This window comes from Sycon ciliatum, chromosome 4 (assembly GCF_964019385.1).
Source record: "Sycon ciliatum chromosome 4, ocSycCili1.1, whole genome shotgun sequence".
NCBI lineage: Eukaryota > Metazoa > Porifera > Calcarea > Leucosolenida > Sycettidae > Sycon > Sycon ciliatum.
Window position 1 is genome coordinate 5,873,206 of NC_088646.1, and position 22,164 is coordinate 5,895,369.

The 22,164-nt window shown below is 50.1% G+C and overlaps 3 protein-coding genes across 3 annotated transcripts; all 3 read left to right on the forward strand.

The window, feature by feature from the left end:
• The first annotated feature begins 3,915 nt into the window (after positions 1-3,915).
• Positions 3,916-13,767, forward strand: LOC135814105 (peroxidasin homolog). The gene is made up of 5 exons (XM_065327167.1): positions 3,916-4,633; positions 10,926-11,297; positions 11,696-11,950; positions 12,471-12,770; positions 13,083-13,767. Exons 1-5 carry the CDS (start codon positions 4,537-4,539, stop codon positions 13,223-13,225), a joined length of 1,167 nt encoding a protein of 388 aa, XP_065183239.1. The 5' UTR covers positions 3,916-4,536; the 3' UTR covers positions 13,226-13,767.
• Positions 13,768-16,034: 2,267 nt separating this feature from the next.
• Positions 16,035-18,745, forward strand: LOC135814106 (uncharacterized). The gene has a single exon (XM_065327169.1). It carries the CDS (start codon positions 16,266-16,268, stop codon positions 18,390-18,392), a length of 2,127 nt encoding a protein of 708 aa, XP_065183241.1. The 5' UTR covers positions 16,035-16,265; the 3' UTR covers positions 18,393-18,745.
• Positions 18,746-20,168: 1,423 nt separating this feature from the next.
• Positions 20,169-21,779, forward strand: LOC135813385 (arylsulfatase B-like). The gene has a single exon (XM_065326483.1). The coding sequence runs from the start codon at positions 20,169-20,171 to the stop codon at positions 21,777-21,779; it is 1,611 nt and encodes a 536-aa protein (XP_065182555.1).
• The last annotated feature ends 385 nt before the right edge of the window (positions 21,780-22,164 follow it).

Consider the following 22,164-nt stretch of genomic DNA (forward strand, 5'->3'; position numbering starts at 1 on the left):
AGATTTCTGTCAGATTCCGTTCAAATTTCTTCGTTCTGAGTTCTTTTACCGGTAGGTGTTTATGGGTGAGAGACACTCCAGCACTACGGCCGTGACAAACACTCTCCGCGCTGAAACCATACACCACAGGCGGAAACCGCGTTTCACCCCCAGGGCGGCTGATCGATCTAACCACCGAGCGGGTGCATTTACCCGAGCCGGGCAGTGGTGGGTCAGTACATGTAGTCCGACCCGATCCCCTTGTGGGGACACCCCAGATCATCTCAATTCACAGTGGAACTTTAACTAATGGGCGCGATACATCATTATAATTATGCGGTTTTTGATTTTACTAGTGCGACCCCGGCTCCACAGAATATTCTTATAAGGCCAAAACAAATAATGACCTTGTTTCCGGTCGGCCGACCGGGCCACTTTTCCCCAAATTCTGAAACTTTTTTTGGTCCCAAATGGTGGCAATGCCATGTGTGCAAGTGCACTCAACGAGTCATAACTCAGTCAAATCTCAACCGAATTCCACAATCGAAACACCTACAAGGTAGCAGAGATTCTCAGCTGTCGGCTCGAAAACCTCCGGGGTCGATACGAGCTAGAATAACGGAGCTGGAAGGACTCGAACTGTTTGCTTGATTTCTCAGGATGTACGAAAACAGGAGTACACCACATGCTGCACAAGAACAGTGAGTCAGTCAACTTTGACATTGCTCCTCGCCATGATATGTACAATGCACATGTGTAGGTGCTCCTGTCCATCAATACCACAACGCGTTAACGATTGTGGAACCAAAAAAGTAGCCAAAAAACTTTCATTCCGGCCGACCGAGTCTCCTTTTTGAGGGGTTACCGACCGGAAACAAGCCTATTTTTGTTTTGGCCTATTAAATATGTAAGTCTTTTACAGGGTGCCTTAGGTACAGCGTACATGTAAGTGCGGGAAACAGTAATTAGTTGAATGAAGAAAACGGAGGCTGCCTGCTGGCATTATGTATTGCAAAAGAGGTTGCGTAGAAGGCTGTTAAAAGGTGGCTGCCTGGCAGCATTCCACTCATCAGCAGCCAGGTAGGGCAAAAAATAGAAACCTTGTCTTGAAGAAATATTAGGTAGGGCTAAAGCGAGGGTGTACTGTCCATAGTCGAGGCTTCCGAATGGTTACCATTAGACCTGAGAACAAAAAAGCTCTGCAAGGAGGGGGCAGAAGCTGTGCATGGTACAACAGGCTACATAATATTCATTGTTTTCTTGAGTTTCTTCCTCAAAAGGAAGTTTTCAGTCACCGTGCCCCCCCCCCCCCCCACACACACAGAATGGAGGTCTCATGGAGGAAGGAAACACGCTTGTTGTCAATTTTGATGGAAGCGGAGCACCGACCAATGTCCCGTAACATACATGCACGTGTACCTCTATTGAGATCGAAGGCCGTCCATCATGGTCTCTGCTACAACCAGTTGGCTGCTATCCGACAAGTGTTTGTTGCCCGACAGACTAGCGTTACAGGCGACCAACACATTGACAGCGATGCACATTGAAGTCGAACGGAACAAACATCCCTGATCTGTTAGATGTTCAACGATTTGCTCGCTTGTCACTGAATTCAGTGACTTGTGCTCGAGCCTTTCCTCGTGTGCTATATTCGAGACATTCATTACGTTGTTTTTACTGGATGGTCAGTAACCTGCCATGTACTGGTGATGGCCAAAGGGTGGTTGGTCCTAACTCTTAATGCTCATGCTACCAATCTTATCTATACCCTATTGCAGTCCATGGTCTTGGCTAGGACATCTGAGAGTAGATGTAGGAACTAACGATCACCATATTGACGCTGATTGTTCCCCTCGCTCAGTAGTCTTAACAACAGGTCGTCGTGTTGTTCGCGGGCTGCTTCATTCGTCTGCTGGTCGCGTCAAAGATTAGCTACGGACTGCCACACCACAGTTGGTCACGCTCATGACTCACAATCTGTGCTGCGAGCGTCAACTAAACACTTGATTCGCTCTTTGTATTTTTGCAAGTCAACTGTGGCAGACTATGGCGCATCTCCACGCGTATATCTGCCAGTGCCAACCAGGTAACTGGTTATGTAGCTATTCCAGTCACGACGAACTAAGGGAATGTGGAAATTCTGCTCAGAGCGGCTTGCTACTCCCCTGCATAACCGCGCCGCGTGCTGCTGAAACGTGTCATTGTCTCCAGAGACGAACGAGTCGCGCGTTAACATCGTTAGCTATCTCATCTCGTTATGGTCGGCCTGCCTATTTCCAGATGGCTCCGACTCGCTTGCTCGCCCAACCTACCAGCCTGCACTCGACGTACTCGGCAACTCACAATGTCGCAGTGGGTGGTCCTGCAGTACCGACCGTGCAGGTTTCTCCAGGACCCGATTGCTGCAGCTAGCTGTGCAGTGTGCTACACACACTGTCATGCATGCTGCAGTCTGGCCTCATTCACACTGGTGCATTCCTTGCATCAGCTAGATCATAGACCATGGCATCATACTCATAGTCCATGGCATAGGACGATGTAGATTGTAGCATCCTTCCTGGAAGAAGAACAATGTCTACATGACATTGCATACGTGAGTACTAGTATATTTTTACTAATTTACATCGCATTGCAAAGACATTCTAACAGCAAGCAACATGACTGTCGACTGTACAGTACAGTACACAGTCATTGGAGTTACATGTAGCCTACAGTTCAGTGTTCTGCTCGAAGGACAGATAGAACCTCTGACGTCGTTCTGGTAGACAGGACTGGAGGCTGAGTGGAGCGTAGATGTAAACTTAACGGGGGATGTGTGTTGGAGTGACTCACAGTATGCTTGTGTTGGTGTGTGCGTGAGTCAGTGGGATACGATGTCGATGATACTAACTCTACCGACTCTGTGGAACGCAGGCAACACTCACACTGCACTGCTCTGGTGTCACCTTTTAGTTCCGCGACTCGTTGCCTCCTGTCTAGTGTTGGATGTTTGCACGCATTTGGCCCCTATACTATTGTTGCTGCTGCATTGATATAGTGAGCACTGACAAAATGTTGCTAATGCTAGAGCCTAGGCCAGGGATAGCTGGAGTTGTAGTGGTGTGGCAGCTATCCCAACAGTCAACACGCTGATATGCCAATGATGTCCACATGCATGCACGGTACATGGTACTGACATTGTCATTACTTTGTAAATTGTAGGTCTGCGCAGACCAAAGTTAGTTGCCTGGATCTCTATCTATTGTCACAGCAAAGTGTACATACGCTTTGCACCAATCACTCACCAACAATCTTGATAACAGACAGTAACTGTTACTGTATCAGGACGTGTACAATGTACCGTAGGCACTGTCCTCCTACAATACTGCATATTGGTGACTGGCCGGTGCTGCTACAATGATCTAGAACTCCGTCTCTGCTAAATACGGCCTCAAGGCCTAGGCTGCACGGGAAAGTACAATAGCAGAGACCGCAGTACAGTGACAGTGTGCATGATATTATTATGTCGATGAACATACATGTACATGTAGCCAAGGCCAATGTACAATCTATTACCAGTCCAACAAGTTAGTTAGTTACGCTATAGTCAGTGTCACAAAGTAACAGTCAGTCCCGCGTGCAGCCAACGCCACCAGCTGTACTCGTATGTGTGTGACGGAACCAGTAAGTAACACTTAGTTGCAGTGTGCGCGAAAAATAGTGTGTATTCACTATTGACATTGTGACGATCGAGCATATGCATGCGCCAATAATGATGATGTCCGCTTAGTGGAGCCGGGACGCGCCGCATAGCCACGCAGCTAGCCTGCAGAATCGGAGAGCAGCAGATGTACGCACTGCGGCGTTCAAGACTTCACAACGCGAACCCTTACCTATCGTCGCTGCACTGAGTTGAGTGCTGCTGGCACGGTACGGGTTGCGTGTAAGTAGGACGTCTTATCGCGCAACGGAGCAGGACTCAGGCAGGGACGTCAGTCGTCTGGTGGTATTTAGTCACCGAGCAGCAAAAAGTCTTGTGGCATAAGCTACTTCAGCTAGTGGGTTTCAAGCGACGGCTTGCTGGCATCTGCTTCTCCTAGTCTACTGAGCGCTTCGTCTTGTGTGATAAACTCACTTCGAGGAGAAAAAAGGTGCGAAAAGCAATTGACGCCTAGCTAAGGAAGTCTCAGGTTGCACTTGTGCTGTATGTGCTGACAAGTGGCCTAGTTACTTGCAATTGGATGTTTGATGGGACGAGGAGCAAATCATAGCCTCACCGACGCCACACAACACTATCGCCCGTGAGATTGCTACTGCGGAGGCGATAGAGACTTGGAGAGTGTTGCAAACAGCACATTTCCCGAACTCCCAATCTCTGCTGAGGCTGCTGGTCCATTTCCTGTCAAATCATTGGCTTTGTATAATAATACGTGTGCTGCCTGTACTGGTATTGCGTGCGTTCGATGAGAAGTAACCTCCACATCTGTTCCGGCGCCGATCGATACACTTCTCTGTAGCATTTCCCTCCCCGGTCTGAACTCACAGTCAGTCTTGCTCATCATCGCTAGTATTCTCATCATGGAAGTCAGACGAGAACTGAGCCTGCGCTACTCCGTTGCAAGAGCATTGCTCTGTGCGTTGCTGTGTTCGCCGATGGTGTGCGTTCCCCAGACCGGTGAGTTGAGATACATACATGCACTCATGTAATCACACCTTCCCCTCCTTACCGTATACCCTCTGGCTCTAGTTTTTACATGCATGCTTGGTCTGGATAGACTTCGCGGTATGTACAACACGACCCAAAAATTCCTCTACAATAATTGTCGTGTTGTGTGGCAAAACCAATACGATGTTTGTTTTCTATGTCCTCCGTAAATAACGTTATACATGTACGTAATTTACTTCGCAGCAAAACTTCTGAACATCAACGTCTTGATCATTGCGTCTCGTGGCACATTTCTCCTTTCACTGCTGACTGCACTGTCCGGCTGTCAATTTCCTGCTGTGGTTGACGCGGAGGAAGTCGAGTTGTCTGCCGCGACCTGCAGTTCTGGCGCGTCCTTGCCTTTGCGGCGTCACTCTTTGCTGCCCGATGGCATGGCCTGGCCCTGGGTCAGACGAAGTGTGCTTGTGTTTATACTGTCTTATAGTATCTAAGTATTATCAAAATACGCGTATTCACTTGGTATTATGTTGTGTGATGGTCGAATCGAAGGTGCTGTGTGGGTCCTCAGACCCCGGCCTGACATCTATCTGTGCTTGGAGTAGGGAATCGGGACAGGCCGTCACTGTCGAGCGTTCAGGCGAGGAGTTAGATCTAGGACAGGTCAATCGTCGGGGTTTGTGGCAGAAAAAGGAGTGAAACGACGGCAGTGTTTGTGGCGTGTGGAGTAGATCTACATGCAGCCAGGGTGTGCAGTAGTCTGTACTGGGTCTTCTACTGGCTTTCGTCTTCAACTTGAACTTGAAGGTCATTCATTGCCTTGGTTCTGGTCTCTGACTCAGTAGATGTACCGTTAGTTGTCCACCATGAATGATTCCAGTCGGCGGTGTAGAGATGGGTTGTATTTTTTTTTTCAATCATGGTGGCACGTGGCCTTGGGCCACACGTGGTCGAATTATTCTTTTGGCCTGGATCTGGGGACGTGGAGTCAATCACGGCGAATGTGGGGATACATTTAATTCAAGTGTCGGTACCATGTGTGTTCTGTCGAAGCGCTCGCAGACATAAAAACAGTGGCCGATGGCGAAAGTGTGTACCTTGTAGCAGTCATCGTACCTGGCGATGTTCAGCCACTAGAGAGCGAAGTAGGCCGATCATCTGTTTCCCTGCGAAACCTTTACTGGCTTTAGACTTTATCACAGCGTGCTTTCCAGGCAGGATTATACTTTGTGGCTGTTAGACACTCGACAACCAGGGGGCCTTATGTCGGGAAAGCTTGTTGTGAAGACGTCGGGAAGATGTTAATCAGTTTCCAATGCTGTGGCACGAGAAAAACGTGGAACCGGTCAGGCGTTGCTTGTCCTACAAAGTGCCTAGCAAGGTTTGACAGAACAGCAGGCCGCCTCGCTCGTAGTGGGCACATGCCATTGTACTGCGTTCACCCAGTGCCCAACGCAGCTCAGCGCAGCGAGAGAATCGTGCCAGGAGATCTGGATAGCTGGTCGCGAAGTAAGACGGTTGCCTCTGCCGAACTTGGAGAAACAAACGTTTCGTGTTGGACGGTCAAAGCGAGGAGCAACCCTACCACTGGTCGAAGCATTGCCGGCGCACCATCTACGACTGTCTGATGATAGAGGTAGGTAGTACGGAGTAGAAGTCTACGTCAACTCTACCCTGCCGTGCGTGCACCGAATGTCAACGCTCATCAGGAAAGGAGCTGCAGCATCTTTCGGATCGGCTCCTCGCGAAGTGAGTTCTCAAAGCGGTGTTGCTAAAGTACTTGCTGCACTGTACATTTTTAGATCAAAGGATAAGATCGGTACTGATAGTTTCAAACAGAGACGTCCTCATGCTCTTCACATGTTCTGGGGAGAGGAGTTTATTCCGGGGAGGAGAAGGTGGTGGCGGGAGAGTTGTGACAGACACTGACAGCCCCCTGAGTGCATCATGCGCCAGGAAATACGCGTGCCCGTTTTTGGTCGTGCTGACAAGCGATTGACCAGGTAGAGTGTGTTGTCGGGTTCGATGATATGGGAGTCCTGTACTCGGGGTCTTCCAGTGTTTCAGCACTGGGACTTGTGACTGGGAGTGGACATTCCGCACAGTCACTGCCATGTCTCATGGAACGACAACCAGGAACACACACGCAGACAGTGCACTAGTGACAGGGTATGGCATGGCATTGGTCAGTTTTTCACAGTTGGACTCTTGCTGGAAGGACTGTGACTGCATAATATTGACTATGATGACCACCACACGGAATGTGAAAATTGAGCAAACTGAAAAGCAGGTCCTTTGCAATCTGTTACTAATGGGAAAGTGCCTCACTGCTGGAGATCAGGAATGGAGATATGGTGGTGCAAACACATACCTATTTCACCAACCACAGTCACAACAGCTGAAACCTGAGACTTTATTTGCCTGAGTCATCATCTGCCCCCTAACTGAGGAGGGAATGTGGTTCATAGTACTGCGGATTCTGAGCTAGTTGGGAAGGGTCACTAGTACACCGTAGAGGCTGCACGTGGGAGTGGAAAACTTGCTCCTAAAAATTAGACCTGGCACATGGCCCCATTGCCGGGGACTAATGGGTTAGTAATTAGGTGCGTTGGCTGTGCTGAGTGGTCATGGAGTTGCATGCAGTGACTGACACTTCCCATGGAGTGCAATGGCCAGTTCATGCAGCGCTGCACAGACCGTATGAGTAACGTCCTTTGGTGTGGTTTGGAGGAGATGGGCATGCTGTTTGTGATGGCTGCTCCACCAGTGTGCCCTGACATCTATCTCTCCAATACCAGTGTGTCCTGACATCCATCTCTCCAATCCCAGTGTCAAATTGAAAGGATTACAAGTGATAAGCAGCAGTACTAAGTACTGCTGCAACTGAGCTATAGAGATGTTTCCCCCCAAGATCCCCTTCTGAGTATAAAGAAGGACGGGCCTGTCGTAGTGAACTCTGCTATCTCTTTTGCTTCAGGGTCACTGAGATTGCTTAGTTAGAACAGTGAGCTGATTGCATTGTTGACAAGTTGCTATGAGGGTTGAATGTGTCGCGTACCAGGCTGGTAGTATAGTCCTGGAGGAATGCGGCAGCAGGTGTCTGTGCCTATTGTAGTGTGGCTGTGAACTAGGCTTGCTATATGAATAATGCCGTTGGAAATCCTTAGAGATGCAACACCAGCGTGTAACTTTACACGTGGATACGCTCACTGGATCTCAAGAGCTCTGATACTGCGATAGCAAGCAGGCATGATGTGTGCGATGGTCACCTACCAGACTACTATAGTACCCTAGTCAGGGGCAGTTCTTTAACCCACTGCCACTAAATCTGTATAGGGTTAGGAGAATGACTTGCAGTCTTAGCCAGTGCAAGTATAGTGTTACTGTAGCAGCGTGCATGCCTGGCAATGTTGTACCAAGTAACAGTTTTACTCAAGCAGAATATCGTACAACTCACTCAGTAATCGTGACCCTAGCTTTTTAGGCACGCTTTTTTTCAGCTACCCGGCTAGAGGAGACGCGAAGCTGAGATGAAACAAAGAGTTTCCTGTCCACCCCGGGAGGCTGGTAGTCGGAGCAATGCATATCTGTCTCGGTCTCCTATTGTACGTGTAGTTGGACCAGAAGGTCGGTGACAGGATAAATGTGCGAAAAAACTCAATTACTTCATGTTGCTGCTGCAATTGACAGTGTCAGGAAGCAGGTTGTCAGGCTCACTTGCACCTACCTCTCATCAGGCCGTGTAACACACGCCCCGGTCTCCGGTGGAGAAACACGAGATTGTGATTGTGTGGGGCCGAATAGCTCAGCTATGCACAACCCCACAAGGCCCTCGTCTGTAGCATGGGCTAGGGCCTGTTATGTGTGCACCTGCATAGGCATGGGGATGAGTATCTCTGCCGGGGTACAAATGTAGCATTTTAGCAGTATGCAGCAGATGTCCAGCTGTAGTGTGTAGTGAGCACATCAGGTAGTTCATACTGGTTCATGTTGGCAGTTCCAGACCAACCAGTGTAGCGCCACAAACCACTGATCCATGGACAAGTGATACACTATCTGTAGTTTCATCTTGGAGTATCCAATTTGGTCACTCTATTTCAAGTGGATCAAGTAGGTTGTGTCCCAACACTCCACCACATTTACGTACAGCACTGGTGAAGATTGGGTATGTACTTGTACATAGTAATGGGCAGATTGTTTCTCTCTCTGTGTGTTCAGGATGTCAGACAACCATAGCCACTGTACAAGTCCTGGTACAATAATCATATTATGGCACCATGTGTGCAAGCAATCTAGCCTAGTGTATGTGAGCCACATTAGGTCTGCACTGCCACTGACTGCTAGCTCTGGATGGGGGTAAAGAGGAGATGGAGTTGTGAGTTGTGCCAGCATATCATGTATGAAGTACCAGTTCTACTAGTACCTGTGTTGGCTACAATGTGTGTACATGTTGCGATGTACAATGTAGTAGGTACACAATCCACACAAAAGGGTCCGAGGAAGAAATTAACCCAGAAGCGGTTGCATGCCTTCAAGTGAATGTTGGCGAGTCTCTATGCAAACAGTACATCACCTGGCACCCCATCCACCTGGCCGGGGTGTGCGATTTCACTCTCTATCTTGGATGACACTGACACTGAGGGGTGTTGAATTCTGCCCTGATGGGGGTGTACATTCTGTAAGATGTCGCCAATGGGCAACCGCATGGCAGCCATCAATTTGACAGTAATTCGTCAAGGCTAAGCTCAGTGTACAAGCAAGGCAAAGAGGTCCGCCAAGTGATTTCTGTGGTATGGAATTCAAGGTTCCCTTCCGTCACATGTCACTGGTCATGAAGGGTAGCGCTATCACTTTTACTGTCACATCATCAGTAACAGCCCTCTGGGTGAATTGGGGTTACTTCCTCTTCACCACACAGATGGCTACGGTCTGCATCTGTCAAGCATTGTAAAACTATCACCGTGTATCATAATTATTTAATTGTGTGCATCATAGAGTTCAAGTAATGTGATCAGTTCTGTTCATGGTGTGACACTGTGTGTGTGTGCGTGTGTGTGTGTGTGTGTGTGTGTGTGTGTGAGTGAGAGAGTGTGTGTGTGTGTGTGTGTGTGTGTGTGTGTGTGTGTGTGTGTGTGTGTGTGTGTGTGTGTGTGTATGACAGAGAAGGAGAGAGAGAGAGAGAGAGAGAGAGAGAGAGCTGATACTCACCTTGTGAATGTAGTGTCCTGCACAGCAGCCCTCCCATTGTCCATGCATTACCGGCAGTGGGTAGTGAGGAGGGTAGTGCATTCCCTCATGTATGATGTAGTACTGTAGCTATGGTAGTAGTTGTGAACATGATTGTATGCCACTCATGACAGTCATGTAGAACATCATGGTACACAGTACAGCACTCCAGCATGTGCCTGTGTCATGCCTCGCATCATGCTGTCCACTGCTGATTGTCAGACACGCCATATGCACAGTGGCTGCTATGCCAGGGCCACCATAGACATAGTATCACTACATAGTCATTACCCAAATCCCTGTCCAGTCAATGTCACATGCACACAAATGTCACATGTCAGTCTGAGCACAGTGCATGCCATATCAGTCATGCATCTCATATTTGGCAAATATGAGGCAGAACCGGATACTAGTATAGCCAGACCTGGTTAGCACTAATTCACCGTTAGACTCTCACAGTTTGTGGCGCCACTGTAGACAGTCATGTATCGTATGACAAGATAAGCTCGAGGTGCATTTTGTACTTAACATGTACATGTACAGTGAAATCCTGATGATGGCTCCTGGCCGAAAATTTGATTGAGATTTAATGAACCCTTATCCGACCGGCCAGTCAAAATCGTCGACTATCCGTCGATGACTTAGAGATTGTAATAATTTGAAATTTTTCAGCAAAGCGAGCGCTTACGTTTGTGATGATGTATGGGGTTACCATTTTTGCACAGTGTCAGTGCAGGGCATAGACATTTGCACTGATCTGTCCATGCAAATGATCACTTTGACATTAACAATCAGCTCGTGCGATAGCATTGCAAGAACTGACCGACGGTACTGACGTTCTACAACTAACTGGCTATCACCTATCAGCTCTGGCATGTCTCACTTTTTTATTTTATAAATAATAATAATTATTATTATTAACTGGTTTTGAGGGAAAGAGACAAACATACACTATTATTATTATAAATAATTAACTTGCTGGAGCCTTGGGCGTTGACTGCTGTGTGGTTCAATGGAGTTTGAATTTGTTTGGTCTAAATTTGACACACTTCTTTCTGTCTACATTTGCTCTGTGCAGATGCGCAAGCGACCGCATCCCCAGCTGTCCACCAGCACGCCATTGACATTCTTATCGCCTACCCCGAGAAGCCCGATCATGAGCTGATCGTGGTGGAGACGGCAAAGCCGGTCACGCTGGTCCGAGGCGAGACATATGACCTGGCCTGCCACTTCCAGCCCGAGGTCTCCAGTGATTGGCAGGTGACGTGGCAACGGCAGGGCAACCCCGTCGACAACTCCTCGGAGACGTACGTCAGCGGATGGCTGGGCACCGTGTTCGAAGATTACCAGCTGCGCTTTCAGAACTTCTCCTCGGACGATGCTGGCTTTTACCATTGCCAGGCCACTGATCCTAGCGGAGCGACGCGACAAGTATCCGCCATTGTCCAGGGTAAGAACTTTAACGTGGCGTAGTATGCTTCTCTTCTCTATACTGCGAGCGGTTCCACGTTGGTGCCAGAACCCGTGCTATCAGTGTGTGTAATACTTCTGCCTAGTTGTCAGGTCACATGACCAGGTCACATGACCAATGCCCAGTTTGATGAGAGGAAAACAAGGGCTGTCTTCATTTTGTGCAATGTGTATGATTTGCTAGATGGTCCAGATATAAACCGAAAACTGTATACTTCCACCGTGCAAAACATACTTTCTAGAGCAGCAGAAAGGAATGCGGCTGTATTGGTAGTTGGTAACATGCCGTGCCTCGTTCACCTGTTATCGAATCTTGCTGATGTCACTCACCCAAACCTAGCCTCAGTGAGTTTGTCTCTGCTGTTTGCACTGTCACAGTGGTACCAGAGATCGTGATGATGGGACTCGAAAATGGCCGAGTTGCTGAGTTATTGGGAGCGAGTACGGAGATAACCTGTTCAGCGAAAGGATACCCACCTGCGGCAGTGACATGGCAGAAAAATGGAGTTGAAGTCGCCGCTTCAGGCTCCTTGGTGCTCACCAACGTTGCTCGGAGCGATAACGGCAGCTATGAGTGTGTGGCAACGAACAACGCTGGCATCACCCAGGCGCGTGCAGATGTGGTTGTTGTCGGTAAGTTGTGTGTGCTTGTCACTGTGTCACTGTGTCAGTGTGTGCATTGACCCTCTTCGGGAGGCATGTGTCACTAGCAGCATGGCATGCACGGCTGACTGTGTAGGTCTGTGTCGTGTTGGACCTAGTCGTGACAGACTGTAGTTTGGTGTTGCATTGAACCTAGACTATAGTTTGGTGTTCTGTTGGACCTAACACCATTATCATCATGTTCCAGTCAAGTACCACTGTCTCCACAACAGATTACACCAGTGACTAGGGAAAACTCTCCACCACCACTGGACCATGACTGTATTACAAACTTGAGAACTAACTTCTTCAGCACGCCTCATTTGTGTCATGCTCCTGATAGCATGGGCCAGTAATGCGTAGGATGTCATGTATTTACAATGTCCACCCACAAGAACATCAACAATGATCTGCAGAAGTTACCACTGGAGTGTACACTCCTCATGGCCCCTGACTGACAATATGCAATGTCATTCTTTGTGCTATGACTTGTTCATCTATTTCCCCACAGAAAAGCTTGCGTGGATCGAGTCTCCAGAATCGCAAGTCACCGTACAACCCAATCAGCCGCTGACTGTCACCTGCAAAGCCTCGGGTGCACCAGCACCGCGCATAGAATGGGGCAGGTTCACCAGCCACTACCAGCGACTGACCGAGTTGGACGGACGCACGACATTCACCCTCAGCCCATCCGAGATACGCAATGGTGACTCTTACATCTGCATGGCGCGCAGCACGTTTATTTGTTGCCCAGACAAGAACGTACAGACGCCGATCGTAGCAAAATTCACCGTTTCCGTGTCGACTTCAGGTAGGTGGACCGGATTGTGTAGCATGCACTGTGTTCTCACCTGAGTTCTTCACCCATGTATGTCCACCTGGGAAATAAATACATCGGTGCTGGTACTCCTTGAAGCCTCGGTATGGTGTGCATGCAGCTGAGCGTGCAGCTTGCTGGACTAGTTGGCGCATTATAGCAGTTAGCAATGGGTAGCTCTGTTGTAGCAGTAGCTGTGTGAAGATGGAGGACGATCAAATAGTCCCTCTGGCATATCATACATACTCTGTATTGTATCCAGTTCTCAGTGATGCATCAATGCTGCTATTGTCTTGTATTGTGCAGTTGCTCCTACATTCGCATCACAGGACACTGACTGCTGGCAGAACGCCGACTGCAGCTCCGCTGACCCACTCCTACACTGGCGCAGCAGCGGCCTACTCACACTGGTACTGTCAGTCGTATTGCTCACTGGACGCTGTCTCTAGAAACGAGATACCGCTCACCTTATCCAGTGACCCTTGACTACATCTCGATGTCAGAATCCTACAGCCATGTCACCACACTGGGCATTCGGGTGCCATGTTCTGGACATACAAAGTACCGCACACACTGTGGTCACAGGCTATCTCAGTACACGGCTGCATGCGGCATGAACAGTGTGTCCGTGTTCTGAAAATACGTGCACCCGGTGAATGTATACATGTGTGTTTTGCCATTGTCTCCGTTCCCTGTCAGAAGACACAACTGGTCACGTGTGTCCACCAGTTTCAAAGACGTAATATTGCTCCTACATGTAGATATCCTGCTGGACCATGCACAGTGTCGACTTTCTGGGAAATAATTGTGAGGCATGGACTTGAGTGACAATATTTTACTGAATTTTCTATATCCCTATTTTACAATGCTGCTCCCATTCTCTGTGCTGCGAGCCTTATCCTGACTTTCCATGACTGTCAAAGCAATCGGACTATTCTGTTTCAGCCACAGAATTTTATTGATCCATATTGAATTATGTTAGTACACTTTACTGTTCCGGGTATGTCTTATCATCCTCTGCAAGTGTGTACAGCACTGTGTGCAGTTATGCCAGTCATGCCTTTCAGGGTATTGCCTACGTAGACCCTGAGTTGCTTCCCGGCAGAGGCATATTTTCAACCAAAGAAAAATCAATGGGACAGGGTGGTTCAATGTGTCCAAAATGCCAGAAACTAATTTTAAAAAGGCTAGTTGTGCCCAGGGACGTACAGAATGGTCTGAAAAGTGATTATCATAAAGTAAAACCACTCGTACCATATGTTACCAGATGTACATAGTAAGTCGATCCTGGGGGGGGGGGGGGGGGGGGGAGTCCGTCCCATGCAGCTCAGTTTTTAGGTCACGTAAGGTCGGCTTATAACGTTAAATTACGGTATCTAAACGACTAATTGCACTGCAACGGTGGTAGCCACGTCCATGGGCATGGACTGCATACCAGAGTACTCACTTGCAGAAACGTGCACACAAACACTCAGTATCAGTATAAACCACACAATCATACTCGAAGTACACCACTGCTCAAAACAGTCTCTCGGCTACTATTCTTTCTGGAGATGGGCCTGGCCCAAACATTTGGATTTTAAAAGTTTTATTGTTTCCGGAAGAATTGTGTCCGAGAGACCAGGTGTATGGTAATCAGGTATTATTGACAGTGGGAAAGATGAAATGGCTAGAGTGGAGTCTACACACCTTGTAAAGTCAGTGTAAACCACGATGCAGTAATGCCATTAAAGGGGAAGTGCATCGATTTTTCGAGTATGGTCCAGAAGAAAGACAATTTGATATCGGTTCGAATGGCATATCTTTCGCTTCCATACGATAAGCCAAACTTGCCAAATCGCCAATTGTATACTCACGTTGCCATAGCGACCAGCGCAGTGATGACGTACGAAAGGCTTAGCTCCACCACAGAGAAGGTCGATCACTGCAGAATTTGGTCATTTTCAATTGGTTTATTGTATTCACGAAGTGAAAGAAGGGCTGTGTTCAATGCTGTAAGTGCAGTGAACTGTTTGTTAGTAGTCCTCTCGGTTGTGTACTGGGACGTGACACCGACAGGAGAAAGCTGGAGCGCGGAGACACCAGCAGACAAGCGAAAATAGTGACGAACAAAATGCTGAAATCTTGGTTGGGACAAATCAGACGTTCAGCATTTTCCCCAACCAAGGACCATGCCGTTTGCTCTTTCCACTTCCTGAAGGTGAATGTGATGCTTCCTGGCGACTCTCCTATCTCTCGTAACATCTTCTGAAGCCAGGTGAGACGACGGGTGGTGGAGATTGACGAATGAAATAATGTCGTAGGTTTGAAAGTTTGCTGAAAATGTCTCAGGAGAGACGGCGAATTCCAAGCATCTTGTCCTGGAGGAAACCATTTCGTAGGCACAGTCAGCCTTGGGAAATACATGAGAAGGGCGACAAATAGTTCACGGCACTAACAGCATTGAACACAGCACTTCTTTCACATCGTGAATACAATAAGATAATTGAAAATGACCAATTTATGCAGTGATCGACCTTCTCCTGTGGAGGAGCTAAGCCTTTCGTACGTCATCACTCCGCTGGTCGCTATGGCAACGTGAGCATACAATTGGCGATTTGGCAAGTTTGGCTTATCGTATGGAAGCAAGAGATATGCCATTCGAACCGATATCAAATTGTCTTTCTTCTGGACCCTACTCGAAAAATCGATGCACTTCCCCTTTAATAATTACTAGTACTCATTGCATTGGGGATTCGCAAGAACAAAATCCGATAAACCGTAAATTTTCTCTCACCCAAAGATGATGCTCATGTCTTGACAAGCCGCTAGCCCTGGCCTGCTGGGGAATCACTATCAGTGCACTGAGTCGTGTTGTCGATGAGTGATGACTGCCTTTCACACTCGGAGTGCCCTGCGTCAAAGGCCTTTCCCGCGCCCCGTCACTGCCCGGACGTTCTCAAGCAGGGAGTCATTTTACTACTCTCTGTTCTCAAGTACCGCTTTTGCAGGTAGAACGCAAACCATCACGAATCTTCATGATATGAGGGTTCAAGGATGGCACCAACAAGCAACATGTCCCGATTTTCTCCACGGACCGGTAGGGTCACGGAATCTGTTCCAGGCAACCTCTACCGACGCCTAGTCCTGTCTGTCATGAAGTTCTTTTTTCCTTGCCAACACGATCATGATGATTGGAGATGATCGCGAGGAGGAACTCGACTGCGATCGCTTCCCCATGTGCATGTGGCCATTACACACGTCACGGGTGGCACAGTCACTTCTCCTCGACCCTCAGTCAATGCCCGGTGGTGGGTACCCGGGTAGATCCACGCCGGATGGCGCGGTTCTCACTAGTGACTGGTTCTCACTAGTACATCTACTGTAGGAGCTCTTCAAAACTCTTCGGAGTATGAGTAGAGCCTCGTAGAGACAACCAACAGCATCAGTTACGAGCAGAGCCAGAGAGCGATTGGCCTACTGGCTCTCTTCGTCGGCTTCACCAGCGGAATGGCGTCCGTACGCCACTGTCTGTTGGTCTTGGGCATTCTGTTCGCCCTTGCGCTCTCACCTGTCAACTCCCAGCCTAATATTGTGGTGTTCCTCGTCGACGATTTGGGCTGGAGTGATGTAGGTTTCAACGGAGCAGAGTACACCACGCCGACCATTGACGAAGTAGCCGAGGAATCGCTAATTCTGAATCGCTACTATGTTCCCAGCTCCGGCTCGTCCTCCAGGGCGGCTCTGCTTACCGGCCGCTATCCGCATCGTCTCGGTCTAGCGCACACTGACATATCGAACGGCTTCGACATAGCCGTTCCGACCGAGTACGACACGCTGGCGGATCAGCTGGGCGGTCTCGGATACGCCACGCATATGGTGGGCAAGTGGGACCTGGGCATGAGTCGCTGGGCAAACACACCCACGTTTCGTGGCTTCGACTCGTTCGTGGGATTCTACGGGGCGTCCGAGGACCATTTTAGTCACGCTAGCGTCGGGCATGTGGGCCTCCTCGGAACAGAAGGTCTGACCCAATACGCTGGGATCGACTTGAGAAATAACACCGAAGCTCTTACGGACAAGGCAGGCAAGTACGGCTCCGAGATTTTCACCGACAGGGCCGTCGAAGTCATCCAGGGGCACGACTATGACCACAAGCCTCTGTTTCTCTACTTCGGAGCTCAAGTCGTGCACACGCCGTTGCAAGCACCCGAGTCGTACGTGTCGCAATGCTCCGACATCACCAACAAGAACCGCCAGATGATGTGCGCCATGACCAAGGTTTGTGACGACAATTTGAAGGACGTGGTGGACGCCCTGAAAGATGCTGGCCAGTGGAACAACACTGTGCTGCTGTTCATGACGGATAACGGCGGTCAAACATCAGCCGGCAGCAGTAACCAGCCATTCCGCGCTGGAAAGATGACCATGTACGAAGGTGGTGTCCATGGTCTGGCGTTCATCTACGGCCCTGTCGTTGGTATTCCGCAAGGCAACTCTACGGATGTGCTAGTGCACGCTGTGGACTGGATGCCAACACTGGTGAATGGTGTTGGTATGTACACACCACCTCCACCACCACTGCCATTGCCAGGTTCTGGAGGCGGTAGTCAGGGAGGAGGCCCTGGTACAGGTGGTGGCGGCAGCGGTGGTGGTGGCGGCAGCGGTGGTGGTGCCGGCGGTGGTGCAGGAGGTGGTGGCGGCAGCGGTGGTGGTGCCGGAGGTGGTGGTGCCGGAGGTGGTGGTGCCGGAGGTGGTGGTGCAGGCGGCGGTGGTGCAGGCGGCGGTGGTGCAGGAGGCGGTGGTGCAGGAGGCGGTGGTGCAGGAGGCGGTGGTGCAGGAGGCGGTGGTGCAGGCGGCGGTGGTGCAGGCGGCGGTGGTGCAGGCGGCGGTGGTGCAGGCGGCGGTGGTGCAGGCGGCGGTGGTGCAGGCGGCGGTGGTGCAGGCGGCGGTGGTGCAGGCGGCGGTGCCGGAGGCGGCGGTGCCGGAGGCGGCGGTGCCGGAGGCGGCGGTGCCGGAGGCGGCGGTGCCGGAGGCGGTGGTGCCGGAGGCGGTGGTGCCGGAGGTGGCGGCGGTGACACCAGCAACGTTGTGGAACTTGGCGGCCAGGATGCGTCCATCCATGACAGCATTGGTAGCGATGATGGCCGTATGCCGCCCGATGGATACAACATCCTATCCGTCCTGACCTGCGACGATCCTCCAATTCGACGAGAAGCCCTGTTGCAATTTGACCCACCGTTTCGAATGGACAACTGGTACCAGGCGAGCTGGCCGGGACAAGCAGCCATAGTCTATGGATACTGGAAGTTGATCCTTGGTAGTGCCCTCTGTACCTGCACTGATGACCCATTGCCGTCAAGTGAATTGGAACGCTGCGACGATGGCTGGTTTACCAGCAATGGCACTCGCACCGAGCCGCCCAAGAAGAAGAGCTGGACGCAGCTGTACCACCTGGGCCGTGATCCAGCCGAGAGGTACAACGTGGCACGCTTCTTCCCGCGCATCGTCGACTGGCTGCGCTCCCGAATAAGGTCGTACGACCACCCACTCATCAGCCAGTTGCGGCCGGACTTCGATTCGATCGCCAACCCGGCAAACTATGGACAGATCTGGACACCTTGGTTGGGTCCGTAAACCAGTGCATCCTCTTCTTAGGCTACACTCATTCCAATGCTGATTCCTACAAGCTAGACTTGGCTGCTTCCTGTGGAGGACTTACAGCTAGAAGCTCTCTGCCCCCACTCTTGCTCCTGGCCGATTCTTGTTCTTTCTGGAGAGACGTGAAGCTTTCCCTCAAGTTGCGTTTCAACCTAACTGTAGCCTCGATTACACGCGTTTCCAGGTCCTTGCAAAATCATTCACGTACCCTTGCTGTTCATTGCAGCGTCTTTCATATACATGTAGCATTAATGCTCAGAGAGCTCCTCCTCTCCCCTTTGGCAGATTGTGTTTTGCAGCAGCAGCATTCCGTGTTCACAAATAGTTCATTGTACTGATAGTACTGAGACAGAGTACCTGTCTGACAGCGTATGCTGAAATTCACGTCTTCTCAGTGGCCTCGAGGGTACATGCGGATGTGTTCATAAGTTTGTGTCGATGTGTATACAATGTCCGTGTTGCGCTCATGCGCACGCCGGTTGTTTGTGTCTGTCGCGGCCGGTTGTGCTCTACCGGTTTGCACCTGGATCCTTGCCCTGCCCTGAATGCAGCAGCAGTTCCAGTCAAAGGCCCAGAAGGGGGAGACTGCCCAGGTACTTATTCTCGTACTGAGTCGTAGTCACGGTGTAAAATGCACACAAGTAATGGCTACATACACAATGTACATGTGCTTTGCAACCACTTGCGTGACATAGTGTGACATAGTGAGACACAGTGTGACATTCCGACACAACTGTCGACGACAGCACCTGGGGACCTAACACTGTCAGTAACACATAATTATACATTTACATGTTTGTACGGAATACATAATTTGCATAGCCTGTTGCAAAGGGGACGTGCAAACCTTTTAGTTTTTAGGTACAGTCAGCTTCGCTAATAACGACTGCGGATATAACGACAATTCGCGAATAACGACAGACTTTCCATGCCCAGAGCAAAGTCCACACTACCTGTATACATATAATGAGACTTTGGGTATAACGACACTTCGCGAATAAGGACACTTTTCTAATGCCCGGCCGAGTGTGGTTATACGCAAAGTTGTCTGTACATGACTGTAGGGATGTATTAAAGCATTGTTTGTTCTGATCGGCTGGCAGCATGTTACACGGCGGAGGACGCACTGTGTCGGAAATAGTGTTCCTGACTACAAGTAACTTAGTTCATCGGTTGGTAGAGCCCTGGTCTTGCAACGATTTGAACCATATGGGGTTTGCCCCCCCCCCCCCCCCCCCGTTCGGACCCTCTTTATTCTAGGGAGTCTTTTGTTTAAAAAATATTAATTTGTGCTTCAAGTCTGGCAACAAAATACTCAACTGATACCAGACTCACAGTACAAGAAGACTCCCTAGAACGATGAGGGTCCGAACCGGGGCCAGACCCCATCATTTTGGTTCAAATGGTCGCAAGACCGGGGGCTCTGCCAACCGATGATGGTGTTGTAGATCTACAACTAACTTTTTTTTTACAAGTCATAGGTCTACTACTTACTAGTCTTGTGTTGTTGGAGTCTGCCGGGAGTAGAGCGTTCTCCGCCTGTGAACCGATCAACAAGTACGGATACAGCCCAGGACACCCTGCAGCTAGCTCTGCAGAGCAGGGTGTCCTACACCTGTAGGCCGTACTGTACTAGTACTAGTAGTAGTATGTGCTCTGTGCATGTGAAGCAACTCCGACTGGCAGAGCTTCAGAACTGCGCCTACGGTCATATACCAGTACACTTGGTCCTGGATGAAGCATTTTGCCGGAATGGCGTCCGGCATCATCCTCTTCCTGTTCGTAGGCTGGGCGTGTTGGTCGGAGGTGTCGACCGCCAGCCCACAGCCCAACATTGTAGTATTCCTGGTCGATGATTTAGGCTGGAGTGATGTAGGTTTCAACGGAGCAGAGTACACCACGCCGACTATTGACCGAGTGGCCGGGGAATCGCTAATTTTAAATCGGTACTACGTCCAGAGCTCCTGCTCGCCATCCAGAACTGCTCTGCTGTCCGGCCGCTACCCGCATCGCTTCGGGCTAGCGCACACCATCATAACCAATGGCTTCGACATGAGTGTCCCGCCGGAATACGACACGTTAGCGGACGAGCTGCGCGGCGCCGGATACGCAACGCACATGGTCGGCAAGTGGGATATCGGAATGAGCCACTGGTCGAATACGCCGACATTCCGAGGCTTCGACTCGTTCGTAGGATATTTAGGTGCCGCGACGGATCACTACACGCACAAGCTTCCCGCAGTACCAGGCGTTATCGGTCAGGGGGCTAACGCCATACCCGGTACTGACGGCATTGATTTGCGCAACGGAACGGAGTCCTTGACCCATCTTGAGGGAACGTATGGTGCGGAGATATTCACCAGAAGGGGCGTGGAGGTTATACGCAACCATCCGTACCATCGAAACCCCCTGTTCCTGTACTTCGCCAACCAGGTTGTACACACGCCATTGCAGGCGCCGAAAGCATACATAGAAGCATGCTCGCACATTGCCAACCCGACGCGTAGGATAATGTGCGCCATGGCCAAGGTGTGCGATGACAATTTGAAGGATGTTGTGGACGCGTTGAACGACGCTGACCAGTGGAACAACACTGTGCTGCTGTTCATGACGGATAACGGCGGTCAAACATCAGCCGGTAGCAGTAACCAGCCATTCCGCGCTGGAAAGATGACGGTTTTCGAAGGCGGTGTGCACGGCGTGGCATACATTTACGGCCCCGTGGTGGGAATAACAGGAGGGCAGTCTACGGACGTGCTGATGCATACCGTGGATTGGCTACCGACGCTGGTGCATGGTGTAGGTGGAAAATTGGCCCGAGATTCATCCAGTCGTGATAACGATGGTGGTCACCGTGATAATGAGCTGCTACCCCTGGACGGCTACAACATGTTAGCGGCATTGACTGGAGACGCGCCGTCAGAGCGCCACGAAGTTCTGTTGCAGTACGACCCTCCATTCCACAAGGAGGACTGGTACCAGGCGTCCTGGCCTGGCCAGGGCGCTTTGATATACGGTGAGTGGAAGTTGATCATTGGCACACCAGTGTGCTACTGCGATGACAGGCAAGAACAGGCGAGTTCACGGCCGGGCTCACAGCGCTGTGACGACGGATGGTTCCTGAACAACGGCACACATCTGCCAGCACCGGCGAAGCAAAGCTGGACACGTCTCTATCACCTGGGCCGTGACGCTGCAGAACGCTACAACGTAGCACCGTACTTCCCTCGCATTGTCTCCTGGATGCGCTCCCGGCTTGCACATTACGGCGAGTCATCACCCCCGCAGCTCACACCGGACTACGATCCCATGTCGAATCCAGCCAATTATGGTGGAGTATGGAGTCCATGGTTGGGCATGTAATGGAGCAAATGCGATTATCTGAGCTTGCTGATCAACTCATCAAACTATATTCTACACGGCATTCTTGACACCCTGTCTCCTATTGGGTTGCGTAAATCATGAAAGAATTTTAGAGTGTGAATGTTATGCTTGTTCTGTAAAATTACACAAAAGTAAATACCTTTCGCCCATCAGTGGCCAATTACCCAGTCTCAATATTTCGCAATCCCCACATTCACAGCGACACCAAGATTGCAATCGCCTTCGGCTACTGGGCCCCGTATTATGCTAACGCTATGCTTCATTTCCCCACCTCCTGTCTCTTGCCATTGTGGTCAGACAGTCATGCAATGGTATTGACCCAATGCGACTAACTCACTGATTACTTGAAGTGCTGGAAAAATAA